The sequence below is a fragment of the Bactrocera oleae genome, chromosome 2 (assembly GCF_042242935.1).
Source record: "Bactrocera oleae isolate idBacOlea1 chromosome 2, idBacOlea1, whole genome shotgun sequence".
NCBI classification, from domain to species: domain Eukaryota; kingdom Metazoa; phylum Arthropoda; class Insecta; order Diptera; family Tephritidae; genus Bactrocera; species Bactrocera oleae.
Genome location: NC_091536.1, coordinates 92978391 through 93000471, shown reverse-complemented (window position 1 = coordinate 93000471; position 22081 = coordinate 92978391). Strand labels below are relative to the sequence as shown.

General features: G+C 34.0%; 4 protein-coding genes and 1 long non-coding RNA gene across 7 annotated transcripts; 3 read left to right on the top strand and 2 right to left on the bottom strand.

The window, feature by feature from the left end:
* Window positions 1-1603: 1603 nt before the first annotated feature.
* On the top strand, window positions 1604-13620 carry LOC106617814 (lysoplasmalogenase TMEM86A). Of its 3 annotated transcripts, XM_070106007.1 has the most exons (6): window positions 1604-2062; window positions 5202-5392; window positions 11011-11177; window positions 11242-11432; window positions 11624-11841; window positions 12374-13620. In XM_070106007.1, exons 3-6 carry the CDS (start codon window positions 11035-11037, stop codon window positions 12509-12511), a joined length of 690 nt encoding a protein of 229 aa, XP_069962108.1. In that variant the 5' UTR covers window positions 1604-2062; window positions 5202-5392; window positions 11011-11034; the 3' UTR covers window positions 12512-13620. The 3 variants fall into 3 exon arrangements, with proteins under 3 accessions (XP_069962108.1, XP_036212832.2, XP_014090708.2); XM_036356939.2 differs by lacking the exon at window positions 5202-5392 and having other exon boundaries at window positions 1604-2089; XM_014235233.3 differs by lacking the exon at window positions 5202-5392 and having other exon boundaries at window positions 1605-2062.
* Window positions 13621-14117: 497 nt separating this feature from the next.
* Bub3 (mitotic checkpoint protein Bub3) lies at window positions 14118-15304 on the top strand. Its single transcript, XM_014235238.3, has 2 exons — window positions 14118-14422; window positions 14483-15304. The coding sequence occupies exons 1-2, from the start codon at window positions 14231-14233 to the stop codon at window positions 15269-15271; spliced, it is 981 nt and encodes a 326-aa protein (XP_014090713.1). The 5' UTR covers window positions 14118-14230; the 3' UTR covers window positions 15272-15304.
* A 326-nt stretch (window positions 15305-15630) lies between these two features.
* Nthl1 (Nth-like DNA glycosylase 1) lies at window positions 15631-17582 on the bottom strand. The gene is made up of 4 exons (XM_014235237.3): window positions 17063-17582; window positions 16602-16997; window positions 16369-16539; window positions 15631-16310 (listed from the first exon to the last, which is right to left on the bottom strand). Exons 1-4 carry the CDS (start codon window positions 17144-17146, stop codon window positions 15849-15851), a joined length of 1113 nt encoding a protein of 370 aa, XP_014090712.3. The 5' UTR covers window positions 17147-17582; the 3' UTR covers window positions 15631-15848.
* A 357-nt stretch (window positions 17583-17939) lies between these two features.
* Window positions 17940-21865, bottom strand: LOC106617790 (probable cytochrome P450 304a1). Its single transcript, XM_014235196.3, has 5 exons — window positions 21683-21865; window positions 21359-21610; window positions 18520-19388; window positions 18309-18453; window positions 17940-18235 (listed from the first exon to the last, which is right to left on the bottom strand). The coding sequence occupies exons 1-5, from the start codon at window positions 21774-21776 to the stop codon at window positions 18051-18053; spliced, it is 1545 nt and encodes a 514-aa protein (XP_014090671.3). The 5' UTR covers window positions 21777-21865; the 3' UTR covers window positions 17940-18050.
* On the top strand, window positions 19325-20660 carry LOC118679853 (uncharacterized). Its single transcript, XR_011394976.1, has 2 exons — window positions 19325-19415; window positions 19933-20660. It is a non-coding gene; the product is annotated as an uncharacterized lncRNA (long non-coding RNA).
* Window positions 21866-22081: the final 216 nt, after the last annotated feature.

Below are 22081 nucleotides of genomic sequence, written 5' to 3'. Positions count from 1 at the left end.
AATGCCCTTTTCAACTAGTAAGACTATTTTTCAAATATTTTTAATATCAAATACTAAAATTCTTAATAAATGATACTTGAAAGATTTTGTAAAAATTCATCACAGAAACAATAGCCGATTATTGTTACGAAAACAACAGCTTTCGACTCTCATCACCAACACAATTAAATGCGCAAATCCAACAACAACAATAATTTCGATAGCAAATTACTTATCTATTCTTTCTCTCTCAGTCTCTTAACGATAAGCGTAACAAATCATAAGAACCTGTTGCTTATCAACACATTAAACTGTGGGCGTGCAATGTTGATAAAAAAAAAAACAAAAACGGAAAGCTTCGTGCCGCCGTAAGTGGTTTCGCGAAGCTTTTTCGACACACCACCCATCTATCGATTGTGTGTAAACAAAACGAAACAGCGGAGAGCAGTAACAGCTGTCAAAAAGCTTGCACTTAAGAGCGGAGTAGAAATATTTCCGAATGCATTTCCAAATATCCAGAAACGTGTAACGTGTGGTTCAAATGCAAGTTTCATGAAAACTTAGGGGGTTAGGTTAAATATTCTTCAAATATGTATTTAATTTTCTTTCCTTTTGCCTAAAGTACTCTCCTAAAATTATGAAAAAGAAGTGTTGAAGTCAGTCAGCGTGGGCACGTTAAATTTTGAAGGCATATTTCCGGTAAACTACAGATCATTTTTAACAAGTCCACCATTTGGCAAAAAATTTATGGAAAGCTAAAAACGATAATGCTAAATATTATAACTAAAACTAGTTGCAATTTAAATACTTAATTATTTTTAGATAGAAACTAGTCGATATTTAATGGTTGTTGAAAAATAATCGATAATTCTAATTCGAACTAGTTGATTTTTTAGTATTTTTATTTTTTAAAGATTTTTATCAATTCCATACAAAATAGTGGACATTTTGTGAATGTAATATTTAAAACAAGCTTTTATTTAAAGGTTTATATTTTTTCGAGGAAATTTTATCATTTTTTCTTCCCACATATAAAAGACATTGCTCCAATACCACATAAATCAGGAAACCACCTTTCAATACTTTTTCACCTAGAAACGAATTCTCGAAGTGAGAAAAGTAAAAAGAAAGATAAATAGATATAGAAAATTTATTAATTAAAAATTCAAAACAATTTGCTTACTAACATGTGGGGCTCTTTTGAAAAAGTTGATTTCGAGTTGGTCCGGTAGCCGTCAATATGTATCGAATACACATTAATAAACACCGAAATTTTCTCTACTAATAATTAAAACTTTCTCCGAAAAAATTTCAAAATCACCTGCTCAATAACTGGAACTTGCATATGGCGCACCATATATACAAATATTCGTAAACGCAATACGTGCATATTTGCGTGTAGATAAGCGCAAAATCCCAGCTGTAGACCAACGAAACGATGTGCAATGTCCGTTGATTTTGTTTTTGCATTTTGCATAGCGGTCGGTCATTTGCTTATCATCGTCGCCGCTCTGATTTCGACATCGGTATCATCATTGACACTGACGTTTTTCGGCGTCGTTGAGCAAATTGCAACGCACGACGCTCATCTATTTCGGCGAGCTTGGAGACACTCAATTGCCTTTCGCACGTTTCAGTTTTAATTGGACACCGTAAGACGACGCACGTTGGCGGGGCGGCTGGAAGTTTGTGTAAATAAATTCTTTTTTTCGGTATATTAATGTGCGTTTGCTTGCTTTCTTTATTCGCGGATACACGACGCGCTGATTTTGTGTAGAGTTTTATTTATGTACAAAGTGCGAAAAGAGTTTTGAAATCAAAACAAATGAGGTATAAATAATACAAAAATACCGCCCACCTAAAAGAAAACAAAATTGTGTCAGCACTTGAGTAAACAAAGGAAAGAAGTTTTATACAAAACCAGAGCAAATGAGTAGTCGTGAAAAACCAAAACGCTTGTAAACAAAAGCTTAAAACTTGCGCAACACCTCACCTCACAGAAGGGGGCGGGGGCCTACCCAACACACAGCTTATCGAAGTAATTGCTAGCCGGAAGGGCGTCATGGCTGATACAATGCATCTTGTAAGTTTTCATCCGCCACAAGTGCAGGTATGCACATACATGTATGTACATTTATACATAACAACTGGCATTGGCACATAAGCCGTCACATAACTAATGTGATATGCACATATGTTTACTTAAAATGCGTGCAATTGCACTTGCATTACATGGACTTTATGCATTGGGCTTTAATCACCTAACATACATACATATGCACATACGCGTGTACATACCTTGTATCATAATATAAAGAGAAATTTTCCGTTATAGTCCTTTTTCAACTGAGGCTACACATCTACTACATTCATTGCCACCAATGGCGTATACACCGTTGTTAAAACTAATTTCCAAGGAATATTAATTATTCTATTTAATTTTATTAGTATTTTTGAATGTTACTCACATAACCTATTCATATTTAAGTTATAGTGGGTGGCCCATTACTGAAGACAAGAACTTTTGACATTGAATAAGTACTAACGACTTACTGTCCGAAGGGATTGGAAGTTGCAGGGCAACATAAAGATGGGCGTCAGAAATATTTCAAAGTCTCGCTGAAATTCGTATAAAATATGTATATTGTATGTATAACTAAGTCCCAGTGTATTTAAAGTAGAACAAGAAAAAACGTTAACTTCCGCTACACCCAAGCTATAATACCCTTCACAGGTGCATTTCTTATAGTATAAAAGGGTATACAAAGATGTTTGTCTTAATTTTTATCAGACAGTTTGTATGGCAACTATTTGCTATAGTGGTCCGATATCGGCGGTTCCAGCAAATGAGCAAGCTCTTCAGGTAAAAAGAACATGCGCAAAATTTCAGTTCGATACCTCAAAAACTGGGGAAATAGTTCGATTATGTGCAGACGAACAAACGGACATGAATAAATCGACTTTATAGGGTCTCCGACGTTTCCTACTGGGCGCTACCATGTTCAGGATATAAAAAGATCTTGAATTAGATTATAGTACTAATCTATTATAGAAATGATTATTATAAATTTTATATTTTTAATTTTTGTAGATAGAAAACAATCCATAGTTTGTAGTTGTTGGAAAATAATCGATAACTTTAAATATTTCAATACAAACTAGTAGATTTTTAAGTATGTTTATGTTTTGAGGATTTTTATTAATTCGATAAAAAAATAGGCGATATTTTGTGGTTGTTGAAACATAATCGATAATTTAAAATATTATAAATAAAACTAGTTATTCAACGTTTTTATTCTTGATAGAGAAAAATATATTGATGTTATGACATCGAAAATTTCATGATTTCATGACTAAAAACATTGAACGGTTTTGCAATAACATAAATAAAAAAAATCGATCGGTATACTTAGTTGAGTTCAAATTTCAACGAAATCTTTCACATAGTTGTTCAAACTGAAAAAATTTTAGAATAGAATGAAAATAAGGTACGCACTGCGACCCAGGGTTTATTGTGCCCTCCCCTAAGTCACAACGACTCACTCAGCCTCAGCACATTGAAGAATTCCAATATACTGCTAGGTGCTGATGAGGCGAGGAAGTTCTTAATTAAGAAGCCAAAGATATGATTTTTTTTTTCGAAAGGCTCCTTTAAAATTAAGGTTGGATAATTATTTATAAAGTTGAAGAAATCTGCCCTTTCTGTTGTTTAGGATAGGTTGATTGGTTAAGTGACGGTCAGGATTGAGCCCCTCGACATTCAAGCAACACAAGGATTACTTTTTGGCAGTCGCTAGTGAATATTTTATTATCTTCGCCTTAGATAATTCAATTTTGGACACTTTACTACTGTCAAGAACCTGAATTAAAATTATCTAGTGTCTCTAGGCCACAGAGTTAGGCAATATTTTGCATTTCCATACACACTTTGGCATTAGGGTCTCCTTGAATAAACAATCCTGATTTATTTTAATTTATTATTATTATTAGTAGTGTTTGACAGCAACTTTCAATGTCTAGTACTTTCACTAAGAAAATACTGGTAAAAGAAGACGAAGGAAAGAGTTAGTGACACACCATTTCGCTTACTTCTATCTCCATATGAAGCCGTATCCGTTGTATGGATTGAATCAGGGTAAAGTAGAAAAATAGCACGTCAGTTTTTACCTACTTTATCACCTCTCAAGTCCAATCAAGAATGATAAATGCCCTCAACGAATTTGGTAAGCTTAAGTCGTGAAGAAGAAAGTCGGACTTTATTCGCTTTAATAAGAGTTTATAAGCATACTTGCAACTTTACAATCACAAAGTTTATTATTATTTTCAAAAGTCTAATTCCACCGATACTCAAAACTTCTAACTCAATACAACAAACTACAGAGCTATTAGTCAACTAGTATCCACCTTCTAAGTGTTCATATATCACAGCATATACGCAATAATTTAAGTTGATAAATGCCTCGGTTTATTATAACGATAATCTTTGGTTACACGCTCAATTCTTCAAGAAATGCCTTAGCAAATACTACTTGAGTAAACGCACTTCCTCGCGTTATTATGCAAATGAGCCAAATCATGCATACTAGAACCTGAAGTATTTCTGCTAAGTTAGTGTTTTATTCGGCGCTTTCGCTTTTTAGCGTCTCTTTCGTGCGTATATTGCATAAATCCTTATAAAAAAAGCGTCATGTCATCTTCCCACAGCCCCCCAAGTAGTACACACACACTTCTCAAACGATTGAGCTTGATTGTTGAGTGCATGCTATTATTCGTCAATTTATTTAACTAATTTGGAGTAATTCTTAAACAATGTGTTGTATGTGCATACATACATAAGTATTTATGCCCAACAAGGAAATATTTAGCTTGGTCATGATTTTTGTGGTTTTCTTCGGTTTAAGTTAATCTCTGAATGGACGAAAATTAATTTATCCTTTTATTATTATAGTATATAGCAAAATTTTCCATCATAGTTATAGTTGTAATCACATAAACTAATGAAAGTTAGATATTATTATATTATATAATATACATATATACAAATTATTTGAAAAATGAGGCAAAGTTCGTCCTCGAGGTCGGCTTGATCGCTTGAATGTTCGTGCATAGGGTAGGTAAGGTTAAAAGACAGCTAAAGCCAAATTCCAAAAATGGATATAAGCCCCGTGTGGCATCGAGACACCTAATATACATCATAAACCATTGATTGATTTCGGTTTCAGATAATGGGATAAAAGTGTGGTTTGAACTCGCCGTACAGTACCCAGTTAAAACATATACCGTTGGAGAAATAAATATTGCTCAGAATTACGCGTTTATGGGGACTCTTGCGACTTAGCTGGAACTCGAAGTATCTTGGGACTGCTCTTACCAGCTAGATGAGAACGCCTTTCTAATCCCGAACACATGCTCAGTAAGTTTAAAGATAAAATCGGTGCCCTACTATCGGTGTAAACCGCTTTCACCGCTATAGAAGAACGGTAGATCCCGTGTTCATGCATAACTCATTTCAAAATTGAAATGTTTAAATTAAAAATCTATATAACCAATTAAGCTATAAAACTCAAAACCGATACCTGTATAAATGGTCGACAGGAATCCATATCTTTACTAGCCTCTATATAGCAAATACGATGTCACACATATGTACATGCCTTCGGTAGACTTTATAGCACATATTTTGGACAATATGATTTATAGTTATAAATTACTACATAGCGCTATAAAAATTTTTTTTTTTTGTTGCTCAGGATATCAACTATCTGAATAGCAAATTTTGATGTTTTCAAGTGTCCATATCACGAATTTATTCATGAATTTAATACTTCCATGATTATCGCATATCTTATATTTTAATCAATTATCGGTTTGTTAGTAATAAAATTTATTTTTCGAGTCATTATTTTGTGAATGTTTGAAAATATGTGAAAAATTATGCAGAAGGCTTCAATAAAATCAATAGAGATATCTATATATATCTATACTTAGAGTCTACTTAAAACGACTTAATAAAAACTTCTCTTTGGAGTTCAAAAGTCATTGGCATGCTCTCAGAAACAATTTTGTCGCCAAATTCCAACCAACCGATACAGTCAACCGATAGAAGTGAAAGATAGTGTGAAACATCTACGCCAAAGTTATTTTTTCAAAATGAACTCAGGAATTTAACACGAGATCAATTTAGAAATGATAAAGCAATTTGTCAAGGGTTGGACGTGGAAAGATAATGTGTTAATTACATTTATACAAAATTTCCGAAGTTTAGTATGGAAAAAATATTAATATTCGAAAATTTCCTAGGTAACCATTAAGCACCAAATTATGAAAAAATTGTGAAAAAATATATACTTATTTTTCAGAACAAAACTGATATCATAAATACTCGTATGTATGTAGTCGTATGTAAAACACTCGCCTATAATTGCGAACTTTATTTGATTATATTTGAATTAATGAACTTTTATAAAATATTTTAGATTTTTTATTTATTTCAAAACATGTTTAACTAAAAAATTTACTTATTTCCATTGATTTGATTCACGTTGCTATCAGCATTATGCAATGTATGCACGTGAATTACATATGTTTATCAATTTTCCATATTTGTGTTTCTGCCAACAATACCCACATGTTGTAGCCACTTGCGTTTTTCATGTCCTTGACCTTGTCGTTACAGATTTTCCGTATTATTATTTTTTTTTTTTCATTTTTGCTTTAAAACACACATTTGCTGTTATGCCTGTAGCACAGTTTTCTCCCTAACCTCAATTACCTGAGAGTAAGGGCGTTTGTTATTGTTTCGGTTGTGCCTTGTGTCAAGATTATGGAGAACAATTTCAATGCTGCGCTGAGATAAAGCTTTTATTTGCTCCGACGAATGAGAGCAGATGAAAGTAAAAGTTAGTCAAAGCGATGTACAGAAATTTAAACAATGTTGCGAATATATATTAAGGTGAGCCAAATAAAAATGTTCTTTTTTACGCTTGGTACGCCGCAAAATGAGTTGATAGGCACCGCTAGAAAAAAGTCTCTCCAAGTATGAGCACTTAAATGTAACGGGAAGGTTCTCCGTTATCAGTTTTCTATTTTTTTCTTATTATCATTTATTAACGATCTCCACGATTTTTTCGTTAACCTAACCGCTTAAAAGATATTAACGGTTGAAGTTTGATTATTTTACGGCATATATGTTTTTTCAATAAATCATAAATAATTATTATTTTTGAGCATAAAATAAATATCAAAAATAATCATTATTTTGTAGCAATAAGCAGGTTTCAGGCCACAAAGGGATTTCGGGAAACGAAAGTGCTGATGAGATTGCCAAAATGCCATCCGTCTGGCTACCGAACAAGTGCAGGAAATACAGAAGTCACTAAAAATGATATAGATTGAAATTTTCGAATCGGCTGACAGGCGGATTTGGGCGAGCCTTAGGTACATGCAGGATCGCCAACATCATGGGCAAGAGCCCCGAAGGAAAACTTGCACGCACTATCTAGAAATCGTCTGAAAACTCTACGAGGTTCACAGTTCAAAGGATGAAGTATCAAACTTAGATATCAAGTTGCTCTTAAAGTTCGCAAAAAGCGTTAACGTCCTGTATGACGAATAATTCACCTCAAATAAAACAAAACCTCCAACTGGCATTACTAAGGACCAGTAGGTCTATGTATAGTGTGATAGCCGGCTATAAGCCGGTATAACCTTACCTTACTTAAGCGTTCACGATATATTCATCGTCAAACAACAATGCCTATCAAAGTGAAATAAAATAAAAAAATAAATAAAAAAGAGAAAAAAACAGAAATATTTTTATGTATCGTAGTACTGTTTTTTTTTTTTTTTTTTTTTGATGAGCCCAGACGGTACTGAAGAAACTGCATATTTTTAAAACAAAAGAGAGTTTAATTTATTTTTGGACAGTTAGCTTTTTTACATGAAAAAATATTCAAGTTGAGGAGGAGAGGTTAATTGGACTTAACACCATATCATAGCGGGTCGATAAGTGCTTATCCTAGAAAACATCTAAAACTTTAGAAATAGGAATAACTGAAGCGCAGTGCAAAGCCTAATTCGACCAATATGGACCGTTTTTCTTCGTCAAAAATGACCGTTTTTTTCATCCTTTGTCCCCTTCTCCAGGTAGTCAATGTAAATCACACGTTTAGACTGTTCCTTGGTGTCTGGTGTGTGCAGATGAATCGATGATAACTACCTCAGTTTTCGCTTAAACATTTAACCCTAGAAAGATAACGCTATTTTATACCACTTAATAGATAACAATACGTCGAAATGACCTGGACCTGGGTCATCAAAAACCGAGTGGTCGCACGCCGTGAAACACAATAAACTAATTTTTGATGGTTCACTGCGCAATTTCCCTTCCAAAATAAAGCAAATATCCGTATTGCTCTTTTTCCATTTTTTTAAAATCAGCGAACGCGCTAGTTTCCAGACATAGAGCTCAAGCGACATAATAGTAAATTTCTCTTGCGGCTGATAGTTGAGCCATCAGGTGGTGCGGCTAAAATTTATCGGACCGCCCTATTCTTTCTGAAGTATAGAAAAAGGAACATTGGTTAAACTTTTTTCAACTTTATTCTACGTGTTTATCAAATAAGAAAATTGTATATAATTGTAATTGATTTTTGGTGAGTGGCGAATCGAACAAACCAGTTGCATAAAACAAATAGTAGGCTAACATTATGAAAAAGAGATAGAATAGCAAACAGCGTATCCTCAAACGCTCTTACATGGAGATCAAATGGATGACTTTGTTGTTGCTTCCAAAGGTAAATTTTTGATATGAGAGTAAAGCTCAAACAAAGTGAGCAGTGCAGCGACGAATCGAACACGAATTGTATGTGTATACTATCTATGCTCTTCAAGTTGTGCGTCAAACCTCCATGACACTTACATTTACACGCTTCAGCGATCGTGAGCTATTACGTCTTCCCGCCGTCACAAGCCAGTTCACTGCACACAACTTATTCTAGATTCGTAATTTGTATTTGGTTTGACAACTGCACTAACAATTGACACAATTACTTTGCATTTATATACACATTCATGATAAATTATCAGTGAATTGAGTGACAGGTGAGTGCGCGCGCTTTTGCATTTTCCCATTCCAATTCGTCGGTTTGATTTGCATTCGCAGCGCTCTCGACTGTTATTAAGTAGTTGGTAACCCTTTGTGTTTTTTAGCTTCAAGTAAACCGTCCATGACAGTGGATAAATTGTTGAGTTAAATTGTTGTTACATTTTCAAGTATACACACATATGTGCTCATACATACAGTATATTATATTTACATATTTATAGGTAGTAGTTAGTGCTTAATTAAGCACGTTTACTAAGGAACAATGAAGTTGAAATAATAACGGTTATATAGTTTTTTGCAGAATGTGTATAAAAATATTACTTTTTGCCTTCAATACTATTTATTAAAAGTTGTCTGACAACTTTTGGGGGATATAAACCGATTTACCGTTTTTATGATGGTGAGTTATAAAACTCTAGAATTAAAGATAATTTTAATAAAAGTTTACGAATAGTTTTAAGTCCACAAAATTCTTTGAAATGTAGCGTTAGCTCTTTTAATAATCAGCATATTTTTAATTCAAATTATGTACATATGTTTGGCGCTAATCGTTTAACAGTTTAATATCGAAGGTTTTAGATTTTACAGGATTAAAAAAACTCCTGGTCCGCTATTACGGAATATTTTATTTCCAATGAAAGAGGAAAAAAAAAAAATATATATACTATATATGTACATATGAATATATATTATAAATAACATATATTTTATGAAGTTTGCTTGGTTATGACTTTTGTTATACTTTATAGTAATTTTTGAAGCAATTACGAATCGAACGACGAATCGTCGCCGAGATAGTCATGGTGGCTCTAGTCTGCTCTCATACCCATGATGGGTATTTAAAAGGGACAGCGAGTTCTTTTATTGATCCCTCGTAGCTGAAAGACGAGTTTGTTGTTGAAGTCTAATGTCTGAACTCTCTATTAACTCCAGCTTCAGTTTTTCACTGTAGCATTTTAAATCAGAGGTTCTCTCTTCCCCTCGTATTCCCGTAGTAAACCCAAAAATATTACCTAATGGATATACGAATATTTATTCCTTCCAATTAGGCCAAACATATCCTAACATGTTGCTAAGCGCTTAAAAATTTGCGCGAATCATGATAATCTGTAGTTAGTATTTTTCAGTTATATAGTTTTCGTATGTGAGTACAAGAAATTTAAGAAGGGCGATTGGAAACATTTTCCAAGTTTATTTATTGTAATATTACAATAGAGGCTGCAGGCCCATAAACTCCATAAGGTCATAATTCTAGTTCTCTTAGAAATATTTTAATAGACTAAAGCGTTTTGCCACGAACTGAATCCATTTGTTTGGAACTTAACACTAACTTTTACATGAACAGCTCTCGATTAATTGGTTTGTGAGATATACCACCATAAAGGACACAAGAACTGGTATTTCGACAAAAAAAAATTATTTCAAAATTTCAGGGATATTCAAAACTGGCAGTGCAAATGTACCTCGCAAGTTAGGTAGCACAAATACAAATCAAGAAAGCGTATGGTCTGTTCCCAGCAACTTTTTCCTCACCCCAGCCCCTACAAATTGCTGCCGGAATAAAAAATTTTGTGACGATGGCAATCGCCGAGGCTCATTTTGAAGCAAAAGACCATTCTTGCTGCCAAAAGCGCGTCAAGATCGCCATAGAATGGTCTACCGCCCTCAAAAGCAACTATTATGAATATTGAATCGAATTTTGATTAAAAAATGTGTTCTGTTTAAAGCGATATAAACTTTTCGGTCCATTCAGTTAGATTGTAGAGGTTTTATCTGATATACATATATAGTAGGGTGGGTCAAAAAAACGAATAGTACTACTTGGGAAAATATTTGAATTGTAATAACAAACGAAGATCTTAATATATATACTCGCACATACAAGTATTTATGTACGTATCATTTTTTGTGTCTACTAATTTCAGATAAGAACGCACACATTGAAATTGATGCCATTCTTCAATGCAATTTTTGTTTACTTTGCCTTCGTACAAGATCCACACGGTGAACTTTGGACAACAGTTCTAAAATGTCTGCCGATTGTAATGTTAATTTTGTATGTTGTGGTCAAAGGCTTCGCGTTTACGACCGCGTAAGTTAATTCGATATATTTCTGATTCAAAATCATCAAAACATTTTTTTCTACTCCGTTGTAGTTACAAATACTCTCAGCGCATACTGTTCGGCTTAATTTGCTCATGCGTCGGTGATGCTTTGCTCAATATTAATCTCTTCCTAGAAGGCATGGGTGCATTTGCTATCGGTCATATCTGGTACATATCAGCATTTGGTTGGAAACCATTGAGACTGCCAATCGGTGTGGCATTGTATATTTGTGGTGCTTTGGGTGAGTAAAGTAGATAATACAGCATAAAAATTCGAAGTGAATGTAGTAACGAAGTAAATAATGGACACCGCGTTTGTCAAGATTGATGATCTCTGAATAGTACTACAACTATTTGACTTAAAAAATCTTTCGAAAAATTAGTGAATTTGAAGATATTTACATAACACTCTAATTACTTCTAAATATTTCAGCTATTTCGTTGGCTTTCACCCGTCTGGATGGCGTGCTCGCTATTGGCGTTCCTATTTATGCTGTCCTTTTAGCGACCACTTGTTGGCGCGCCCTTGCTCGCGCTCTCCAAAACTCCAGCTTCATAAATAACTTCTGTGCTGTGGGTACAGTACTGTTTCTCCTATCCGATTCAGTTATTGGCATTAATATGTTCTTGACACCGGTGCCGTATTCAAGAGTAAGTAAAAGCTATTAGATGTTTATTACAATTAAATTCCCGAATAAGAGAATAATTCGTTTCTTCCGATAAAACTGTAGAGAGGAGACTTTCCGTCAATAACTCTATGATTTATAATTCTTTAGAGAATAGAGATTAATGAAACTATCGATGGGATACTTTTTAATTCTCTAGAGAATATATATTTTTCGAACCGTTCGAGTATTCTAAAGTTTTTTACTTTTCATTAGCATATCGGAAATACATTATAGAACGAATCGTTAGCCGTTCGGTATCTATTTTTAATATTATTTAATCAGCAAACTAAAAAATATTTTTTATATATTTTAGTTTTCGAGCTCATGTGAAATATATGTGAGAAACGATGGAGGTCGAAGGTTTTTGTGTTTTTTGGTTAAATTATTTTATTGACTTTTGAATACAATAAACCAATTTCTTTCGTTATTCATTCCGTTTTCAAAAACTTTGGTCGAATTGAATGATCTAAAAGTTATTACTTAAAGTTTTATTTTATGATTTTCTCTTTTCCCAGATCATCATTATGTCCACGTATTATACTGCTCAATTCGCCATTGCATTCAGCACTGCCAACGACAGCCCAGGGTCTTGTAGGCATATGGGGAATAGCGAACCAGCGCATAAAGGTCATCGCGTCAAAACAAAAGACTGATCAGTTACCGAGCAATTTACGCTCCATTAAATGTGTCGCTCAAGTTGCGAAGCAATAACATTTTCATAAGCAAAACTACGTTGCCTACGCCGAACAGTCACCACCAACATAAAATACGAAAAGAACTAAAATGCCCTAAAAACTTCCATTGTACCTTTACTGTCTGGAGATTTTCGTGCGGAAAACGAGTTACTTTACCATATACTACAAACACATACATACATGCATTTCGAAAGTATGTGATACATATAAACATGCATTGATCTATATACTATCGAAAAGTATGGTATATGTTATAAACATACATATTATATATTATACATATTTACTTATTTAATCTTACTAGTCTAGGTATTATAAATGTGTCAATTTATTTATAAATAGTAGTTGGTTAAATTAACTGTAGTTTTTAGATTTTGGTGTTTTTTTCCAAGAAATAAAGGAACATCTTATTGTAAAAATTAAATATTAAAAAGTGTATATTAGGTATATGGCGTCTAAAAGATTTATTGACTCGGTTTTATCAATTTTCGGCAATACCACATACTATTAACATGCCACAGGTTTTCACCTGATTTTATCTATTTTAGGCACAAAGATACTCGTACATTGTTATTAGTAAAACACGCGATCTTGTTTTCACTCCGATCGGAATGATTCAGACCTCCAAAAATGGATTTTTCAGAAGGATTTAAGATGTTTAACACTAGAACTAAGAAGATTTACCATATACCTATTTCAAATAGGTATCTCTCTCTCTGAAAATCAGAAGCGTAGGAACAAAAGAATCTTTAATATTATTCTATACCCAAATTTAATAAAAATCATGAAATTTTCGTAAAATATTAATTAGGAATAAAGAGGAAATGGTATAAATAAATTATGCAACCGGTCATTCTGACCTTTTTTTTGGTACCCTAAGCATTAGTAGATAGTATTCAATATTTCTATTTCTAGTTATAATTCTAGTGTTTTACTTATAGTTCTACGTTCTCCTAATATCTTAAGCACTTCATTATTTCATCGATTATATGGCATTTGGCTCCGACTCATTTTACATCGGAATATTGTTTATACTACAATATATTATACCTAATCTCCAGAAATAATTTTGCTTGGGATGATTGGGCTCTGTTGTGAGGTTCATTTTGTCAATAACTTTTTTTTTATTATTAATACTCACACTTGTGTGTATAAAAAATTATCAATAACTCAACGGCTGTGTGCCAAACGGTAACATTTATCCCTGTGTTGAGTTGGGGTGAAATTAATTCGTATGCTGCAAACAAATTTTATATTCTGCTGTGCCAAACGAAACAACGAAATGCGTTGCTTGTATGTTTGCCTTGTTTTTTAAATTATTAAATATATTCGTGAAATGAATGAAATGAAAATCAAATACTTTGCTTGCTAGTAACAATATTAATTACATTCGTTCATTAATTTGAACATTTGTTATGAAGTGAGAATTTTATTATTCACAATTTTCATTTTTCTACTTCTGGCTCACAGCCTATTATATATACCTCTGCAATGTGGCAGCATTAAAATATTGTATTGCACAGCAACCCCGATGGAATATTTTCAAAAACAACTGTTTTATGCTTATGGTGAATTACCGCCAGAAGAAGAACAAGAGCGCCAAAATTTGTACGCCGGTTTATAGAGTGTGAAATTTTAGAAAAAATTAAACTATATATAGCACACAAAATAAAGAGCATGCGTCCAACAGAAGTAAAATTAAATAATCCGCCCGAGGATGCTATATCGGCGGTAAAATTTGGTCCTAAAACTAATCAATATCTCATCGCATCTGCCTGGGATGGCACGGTTCGGTTCTACGACGTCGTCAATAATGCCATGCGCCAGAAGTTTGTCGAGGATATGCCCGTATTGGATGTTGCATTCATGGTAAACATAAATGTTTTAATTAAATATACCCACAAATATTTATGTTACACTTAATTGTAGAACATAGTGCATGTCGTAAGTGGTTCGCTGGATAAACAATTGCGTTTGTATGATGTCAATACGCATACGGAAAACATTGTTGGTTCGCATGATGATGCTGTAAGCTGTGTTGAATATGCTGAATCTGTAAATGGTATATTGACGGGCAGTTGGGATAAAACTATTAAATTATGGGATATGCGGGAGAAACGTTGTGTTGGTACCTTTGAGCAAAGCAACGGCAAAGTGTATTCAATGTCTGTGAATGATGAGAAAATTGTTGTAGCTACGTCAGATCGTAAAGTTTTCATTTGGGATCTTCGAAAAATGGAAGAATATATGATGAAACGTGAATCATCGCTCAAATATCAAACACGTTGCATTCGACTGTTTCCAAATAAAGAGGGCTATGTAATGTCTTCGATTGAAGGGCGCGTGGCTGTAGAATATTTGGATCCTGACCCAGAAGTACAAAAACGAAAGTTTGCTTTCAAATGTCATCGGAACAAAGAGGATAGTATTGAACATATTTATCCAGTAAATGCAATTAGTTTCCATAACGTTTATAATACATTTGCGACGGGCGGATCAGACAGTTTAGTGAACATATGGGATGGTTTTAACAAAAAACGTCTCTGTCAATTCCATCAATATGACACTTCTATCTCATCGTTAAATTTCAGTCATGACGGCAGCACACTAGCTATTGCATGTTCATATATGGATGAATTTGAGGAACCACCTGCCAATGTGCCAAATCCTGTTATTTATGTGCGTTATGTAACTGATCAAGAAACTAAACAGAAATAAAGTATAATTGATACATGTCTTGTTATAATATAATTTCATGAAATTTCTATGGGCATTTACACCTCTATATACTTAAGAATGCACTAATACTTGTGTATTCGCTTGAATATGTTGTACTATACACACGTATAATTTTTGTTTAAAAATATACAAATACGCCGACTAACAAAGAGAATGTCTGATATTATTTTATTTCTATTAAATCCATTCGTAAAACTCTACTTTAAGTGTTTGCATTTTTATCTTTAAGCAGCGAAGGTCTACTTTTACGTCACAATAGGATGCGTTTCCAAATATATTAGGTTTTATCCCCAAAATTCTTCGGTTTTACGTTGCTCAGAAAGAAATAAAAGTATATATTTATAGTAACAGCAAATTGTTGAAATTCTATTTTTATTAATGGCACACGCACATGTATTTGAAAAATCACAAACACAATTGAAGTATCAATGTATATAATTACCAATTAATAGTTAATACAGTATATAATACAATGTTATGCCAAACAATTAAACAATACATCTGTTTCTTAGAGATCTTAAGCTCACTTTTCATTCTGTAACTTATTATAGAATATTTACAGATTTTCCAATTTTGATATTTTAGTCGCAATATTTGGAGAGTCCGCTTTAATTTTTGTCTTAGTTGTACTGTTATATGTAGATGCAGGACATATTTCACGGTTTAAGCATTTCGAACAACACGGCCGCAGAGCTTTACATACGGTTTGACCAAAACCAACTAGCAAATGATTTACATCTTGCCACATATCTCGGGGAAGCCACGATTCAAGATCCAATCGGGTCTGATCAGGTTCTTTTGTAGGTTTAGGTAACCACTTAAGGCGATTTGCTATACGATGTACATGCACGTCAACTCCAATACCGGTTACTTGATTCCATGCCGTTGCCATGCATAGATGCGCCATCTTTGGTCCTACACCGGGCAAAGCTTGGAGTTCTTTAATAGTACCAGGAATGTCACTGTCGTATTTATCCACCAGGATTATCGACGCTAGTTGCAAATATTTAGCTTTGTTCTTGAATGAAAAATAAATTAATATGCGAAAAATTTCATTAAATTACATTTTATTTTACTTTATAGAATGAAACTGGTTTTAAAAGGTCTTCAAGTTTTCCTGTTTCTATGTCTATAATAGCTTGTGGTGTTAAACCACTACTTTTTAGTCGCTGCATTACTTCATAAGTAATTTCATCCCTCGTTTGACTTGATAGCATAAGGGCAACAAGCTTTTGGAAGCGTTGTGTCTGTTAGAATAACATATTTCGTTTTAAAGTTAAATGGTACAGTAAACTGTCAGTATATTTACCTTCTCATCTGCCTCATCATCGGAACATTTGTGACATCCCATTGTGTCTACTGGGGCTTCAGCGCTAGAACGCATTGTTCTAATATTCTCCAAAATAAGACGCCAATTTTGTGGTTCCCATTTTTTATGACTGTCTGTTTCAACATTAGCTTCGGCCAAATCCAATTGCTTTTTCTCTTTACTCACACCAACATGTTTCTTAATTTTACCGCTTTGAAGTTGAATATTATTAGTTAAAGCATTCACTTTAATAGGTTTTCTGATCGCTGCGCTGGAAGTTGAATCTTCCGTTTTGACTGGCATTTCAAAACTTTTAAGTTGCGTCTTGGTGGCCTTACGTTGGTTTCGGGTTTGAACGGGTGAGAAAAAAGGTGATTTAACAGCATCTTCAATGTCCTATCCCCAACAAATAGTCCGTTATTCGCAAAGTATAAAACTGAAATCACAAAACATATACTCACCTGAACTTTAACAGGTTGTACAACTCGGACCTTTTCAGATAATTTCTTTGCTAAGGCTTTTGTTAATACCTCTTTTCCACTCATTGTAGCAAAATTTCATTTATTGTTATAGCGAAAACAGTAATTTATTTTACCGCTCAATTGGAGGCGCTTATCAGTCACAATGAGACACAACTATCTCGGCCGTTGTAGGGCACTTTTTTCTTCTTTTTAGGTCATCAGTTACATTCACAAAGATGTCAATCAATTTATTATGCGAATGCATTCCTCGCAAGAATACTACACTATTATTTGTGGTTATAAAAGAGTGGCAGAAAACATTCTCTATACAGCTGCCGGGTTGACTCTAATTAATAGGATGCAAGTTCAGGTATGTTTCAGCTATCTAGACCAGACTGTTATCTGCTTCCGCCATAAAATACTACTTCTTCGCTTTCAAAGATTTTTTTGTCGCTCTTAAGATGATTAATGGAAAGGAAAAATTAGGTATTCACGTTATCCTAAATATCAGCCCAACTTAAAATTTAAATGGAATTTGTATTAAAGACGAAAAGGTGAATAGCGTAGTAGATAAACGCCCATTCACATACAACTTTCCACAATGAACGCTTTGCTTTCAATATTTCTCTCTAATAAAAATTGCTACTGTTGCTTGTCAAGGCCGTAAAAAATGAGAGATGACGAACATTTTTCTTGGTTTCACCTCCAAAACTTTTTATGTGAACGCATTTTCATTATTTCATGATATACGTTCTCTGTTTTCGGTCCAAACAAATGTCTGACGCAAAACAAAAAAAAAGTTCTATGTGAATTGGCCATAAAGAAAAAATTAGAAAAGTTATCGATAACAAGTTAGAAGTAAGAATACAGGAATCTATTCATTTAAGTCTGTATGAAAAATTTCTATTATATTTCTATCCATTTTATTACTATTATTATCATTACTTTACATAAAAACATACACATATAGAGCAAACAAATTAAAAAATCAGTTTCTTTCTTCCAATTGCAACCAGAAATCATAGGGGGTTGTAATTAAACCGTTAAAATTTTTCGATAAATCTGGCAATGAATCTTCCGGACCTAAAACAAAATTGAAATTTTGACAAAGTGATACGGTCAAAAGAAATAGCATATTTCGCGCAAATGTTTCTCCCGCGCAAAGACGTTTTCCTATAAAAAAAAAAAGTTAAATAGTTACATTTACGAAAAACAATATAGAAAAGTAACATTTGCCGGTTATTACCTGCGCCGAAAGGAAGTGACACATCCTTCTGCAGCGACAGTTTTCCGTTTTCATCAAGAAAGCGTTCCGGTCTAAATGTTTGTGGATCACCCCAGGTACGTTCATCAGCGTGGTATGCATACAAGCTGGGCACAACAATGGTATTCTAAATAAAGTACATGTAAATGCATTAAATATTTTTTTACTATTTTATAGAAAATGCACAAATTACCTTTGGTATCTTGTAGCCCATAAGCTCCGTGTCCACCAACGCTTTGTGTGGTACATCTGATGGCACCAAAGTCTCAATTCTCAAGCCCTCACGAACAGCAGCTTCTGTAAAGTGTAAATTCTTTCTATCTTCAAGTGTGGGCAAACGCCCTCTACCTACAACCTCATCTATTTCCGCTTGCATACGTCTCATCACTTCCGGTTGAAGAAGAAGATGTTGTATCAAAAATGTAGCTTGTACACCAAGCGCTGTGAACGCAGGAAAAGCAAAATCTACCAAACCCATTATGAATTGAGTGCGATAATAAACATCCGCTTGCTCCTCCGCATGCTCGAGCTTCATTTGTTTAATATATAAATCGAGAAAATTTCGCTCACTACACTCGTCATATGTGGCTATATGTTGATCGACAATTTTTTCGAAATACTCAAAAAGAAATTTATTCGACTCCGTCAAAACATCATAAGCGCTCCATTTGGGAAATGCATAGCGTATCCATGGCATTACAGATAGCATTTTTCCATAATCATCACCGTTACGCTGAAACTGCATACCCATTTTAATCAACTGCAATATCTCGGCCTGTTCTGAGCGTGGTCGTCGCTCATTCATCATGATGTGAAAGAAAGAGTTGTATGTAAACGGGCTAAAAAGATTTGGCACACAAACTCTATAGCCGCCGGGCTTAGATAATTCTCGTTCATGCGCATAACGGGGACCATTTCGAATAAGATCTAAAAGATCAGTTATCTCTTCTTGTATGACTAGTTCAAGTTCAGTGAAGCGTCGACCAAACCCAAAATCACGAAGATAACGTAAAATGAAGCGCCGCTGTTCTTTCCATACTGGACCGTCTCGGAAGAATATGCCTACAAAATAGAGGAATAGAAATTTTTGTAAGTACATTTACTAATCCACTAACTACTGTTATGAAAAATATGCAGAAATATTTTTTTGCTTCTTCTGCTACAATATTAGGTATATTTTGCAAATACATATATGTATGTGTGTATACGAACGCAATCACTGCTTTTAGTAATTACTTAATTCGAGTTAAATACCGGTTATAAATAGAGTTATAATTGGTTATTTATGTGATCGGATAAAGAAGTCCGTCCGTATGATACAATTACGTCTCCATAAATAAGCAACTTCGCATATAAAAGGTTCATGTACCCATACATGTTTATATACGCGAAAATATACAAAGATTTGAAGATTTGGTTTTTAGTGAATTGCGAACGTAATTATATGTATGTATACATATTTTAAAATACCATATATATTCTTATATGTGCATACATATATATAAATATATTTTATTTAAACATTTTATTGCTAATGTTCTCCTTAATTGCTCCCTATCTCTTTGTATGTCACCATCAATCATTCCATTGACATTATTTTCAGCAGAGATGCACTTTAGACTCATGTATGGTTTAAACTTCTACTATAGCTTACAGAACGACAGTAAGGCTACCTATAAGGCAAGTAATAAAATGTATTGCAATTTTAAGGTCAAATTCGTTGCTTTAAAAATATGTACTATTTTTGGTATTTATATGGGTAAATACTAATTTTGCGTTATATCCATCTCGATGCTGAGAAAAAAGTCGACTATGTTATACAAAAGAACATTTTCTCGCTTTTGTAGATTGTCACAAAAGGATCGGCAAAGCTGTTGTCGCTTTAACAACATGTGTTTGAAAGATTGCCGTGGACATGGCTATGATACTGGTAGTAATATGCGCGGTAAATATGAAGAAGCGCAAAATCACACCCAACGTAAACATAAGTATGCAGTTAATTTACTTTTTTTGGTGTTCATATATATTTCAATATTTTCAAAACGTTGAGAAATTCTAAAATTCAAAATACCCAATTCACTTCACTGTCTTTCTAATACAAGATGGTCTGCCAGTACCGTGACCGTCAAGCCATTTGCGCAAAATCTTTCTGGATGGAGAAACGCTTTGAAAGAAGTTAAAAAACTCAACCTTACGGCAGAAACTCGACGAGACGTTAACGAAATTTTTAAATATATGAACAAATTTGAGTGCGTATTGATGACCTCCATATGGTTTAAAATCACTTAGCTAATCAATAAAAGAAACTTGCTTTTTAAAGAGATCAATGCCAAATGCAATTTATAATGAATGCAAACTTGTTGTAGAGAATTTAGAACATGTCGAGGCGATGTTATCATGAGGAAGAAAAAAAAACATGGAATCTATCTAATTAAAGAAATGGATAAAATTTCAGTAAAAGAGAAATTGAATTCAAAAGAAACATTTCCTACGCCAAGCTTGAGAGCATTACCTGTGGAATCAAGAGAATATTCGCCACAGTGAGTGACAAAATCAAATCGTTCTTATTTCTATAGTAGTTTCATGACATGAAAGAAGATGAACTCAAAGCAGCTGCAACAATTTTTTTTTAAAAAGTATTCTGTTTATATATCTGATAAGTTGTTCAACGAAGCTATCCACCTCAGACACGTTTACGATGAAGAATATGAAACACGTCTTACTCCATACAACTTATTGTATGCCATCAAGGCTCGAAAATTAGGAAGACCTTGCCCAAATATTTGCATCGCTTTAAAAATATTTTGCAATTCACCTGTTTCTGCTTCAAGTGGTGAACGTTCGTTTAGTGCTTTAACAAGATTCAGAAATTTTCATTCACCTTTTCACCCCTGAGCTCGGTTTTTCTCACGGCGGCTCTCACTACACGATGTTCGACAATTTAATTATTTTTTCACTTTGTTTATGAAAAACAATACAATTTTAAATAGTTTTTTTTTGAGGTACCTTTATTTATATCATTCCCAACTCACCCAACAATTCATCCTTGGGAGCACGCATTGCTGCTAAAAATATTTCTGGCCGTCCATCGAATTCTCTCCTATTCAAAACTTCCCTCACGCCCTCGAAATTGTGCACCGCAACTACGGGAAAGCTGCCAACATGAAAGCCCACAATATCAGACTTGTACCACTTGGTGAACTTCAAAACACCTTTATGCAAGTATTTTTTATTAGCCAGCATCATAAATAAATAACTGCCAAAGAGCGGTATGCGAGGCGGACCTTAAAGGATGGCATCATCACAAAAAACTTCACATTATTTTACTAAAAATTTAAAATTGCAAAAAAACTAACCCGGCGGAAATCCTTCTGGACGACCAACAGCATAGCGATAGGATAAGTAAAGAAAGAACACTGCACAAATGCATAAAAGTATTTCCGTTAACATTTCTTAAATTTTACCTCGCGATTTCTATAACAATAACACGTCGAATCAAATCAATGAGTGATGGTGATCAACTGAATTGCGACACTTGTTGACACTTGGTTTTTGTGCGCCAACATTTCCAGTGCAGTCAGACTGCGCGCAGAACAATCTGATCATGACGCAATCCTGCTCATTTCTTCAGAGTTCACATCCATGTACTGATAGACCTCTATATAAATGGTATACACATACCTACATATATATGTTACCTCTGCATTTATTGCTTGTCTTAAGCAGGCACGTGTTGGTCTTTTGGTAATTAATCA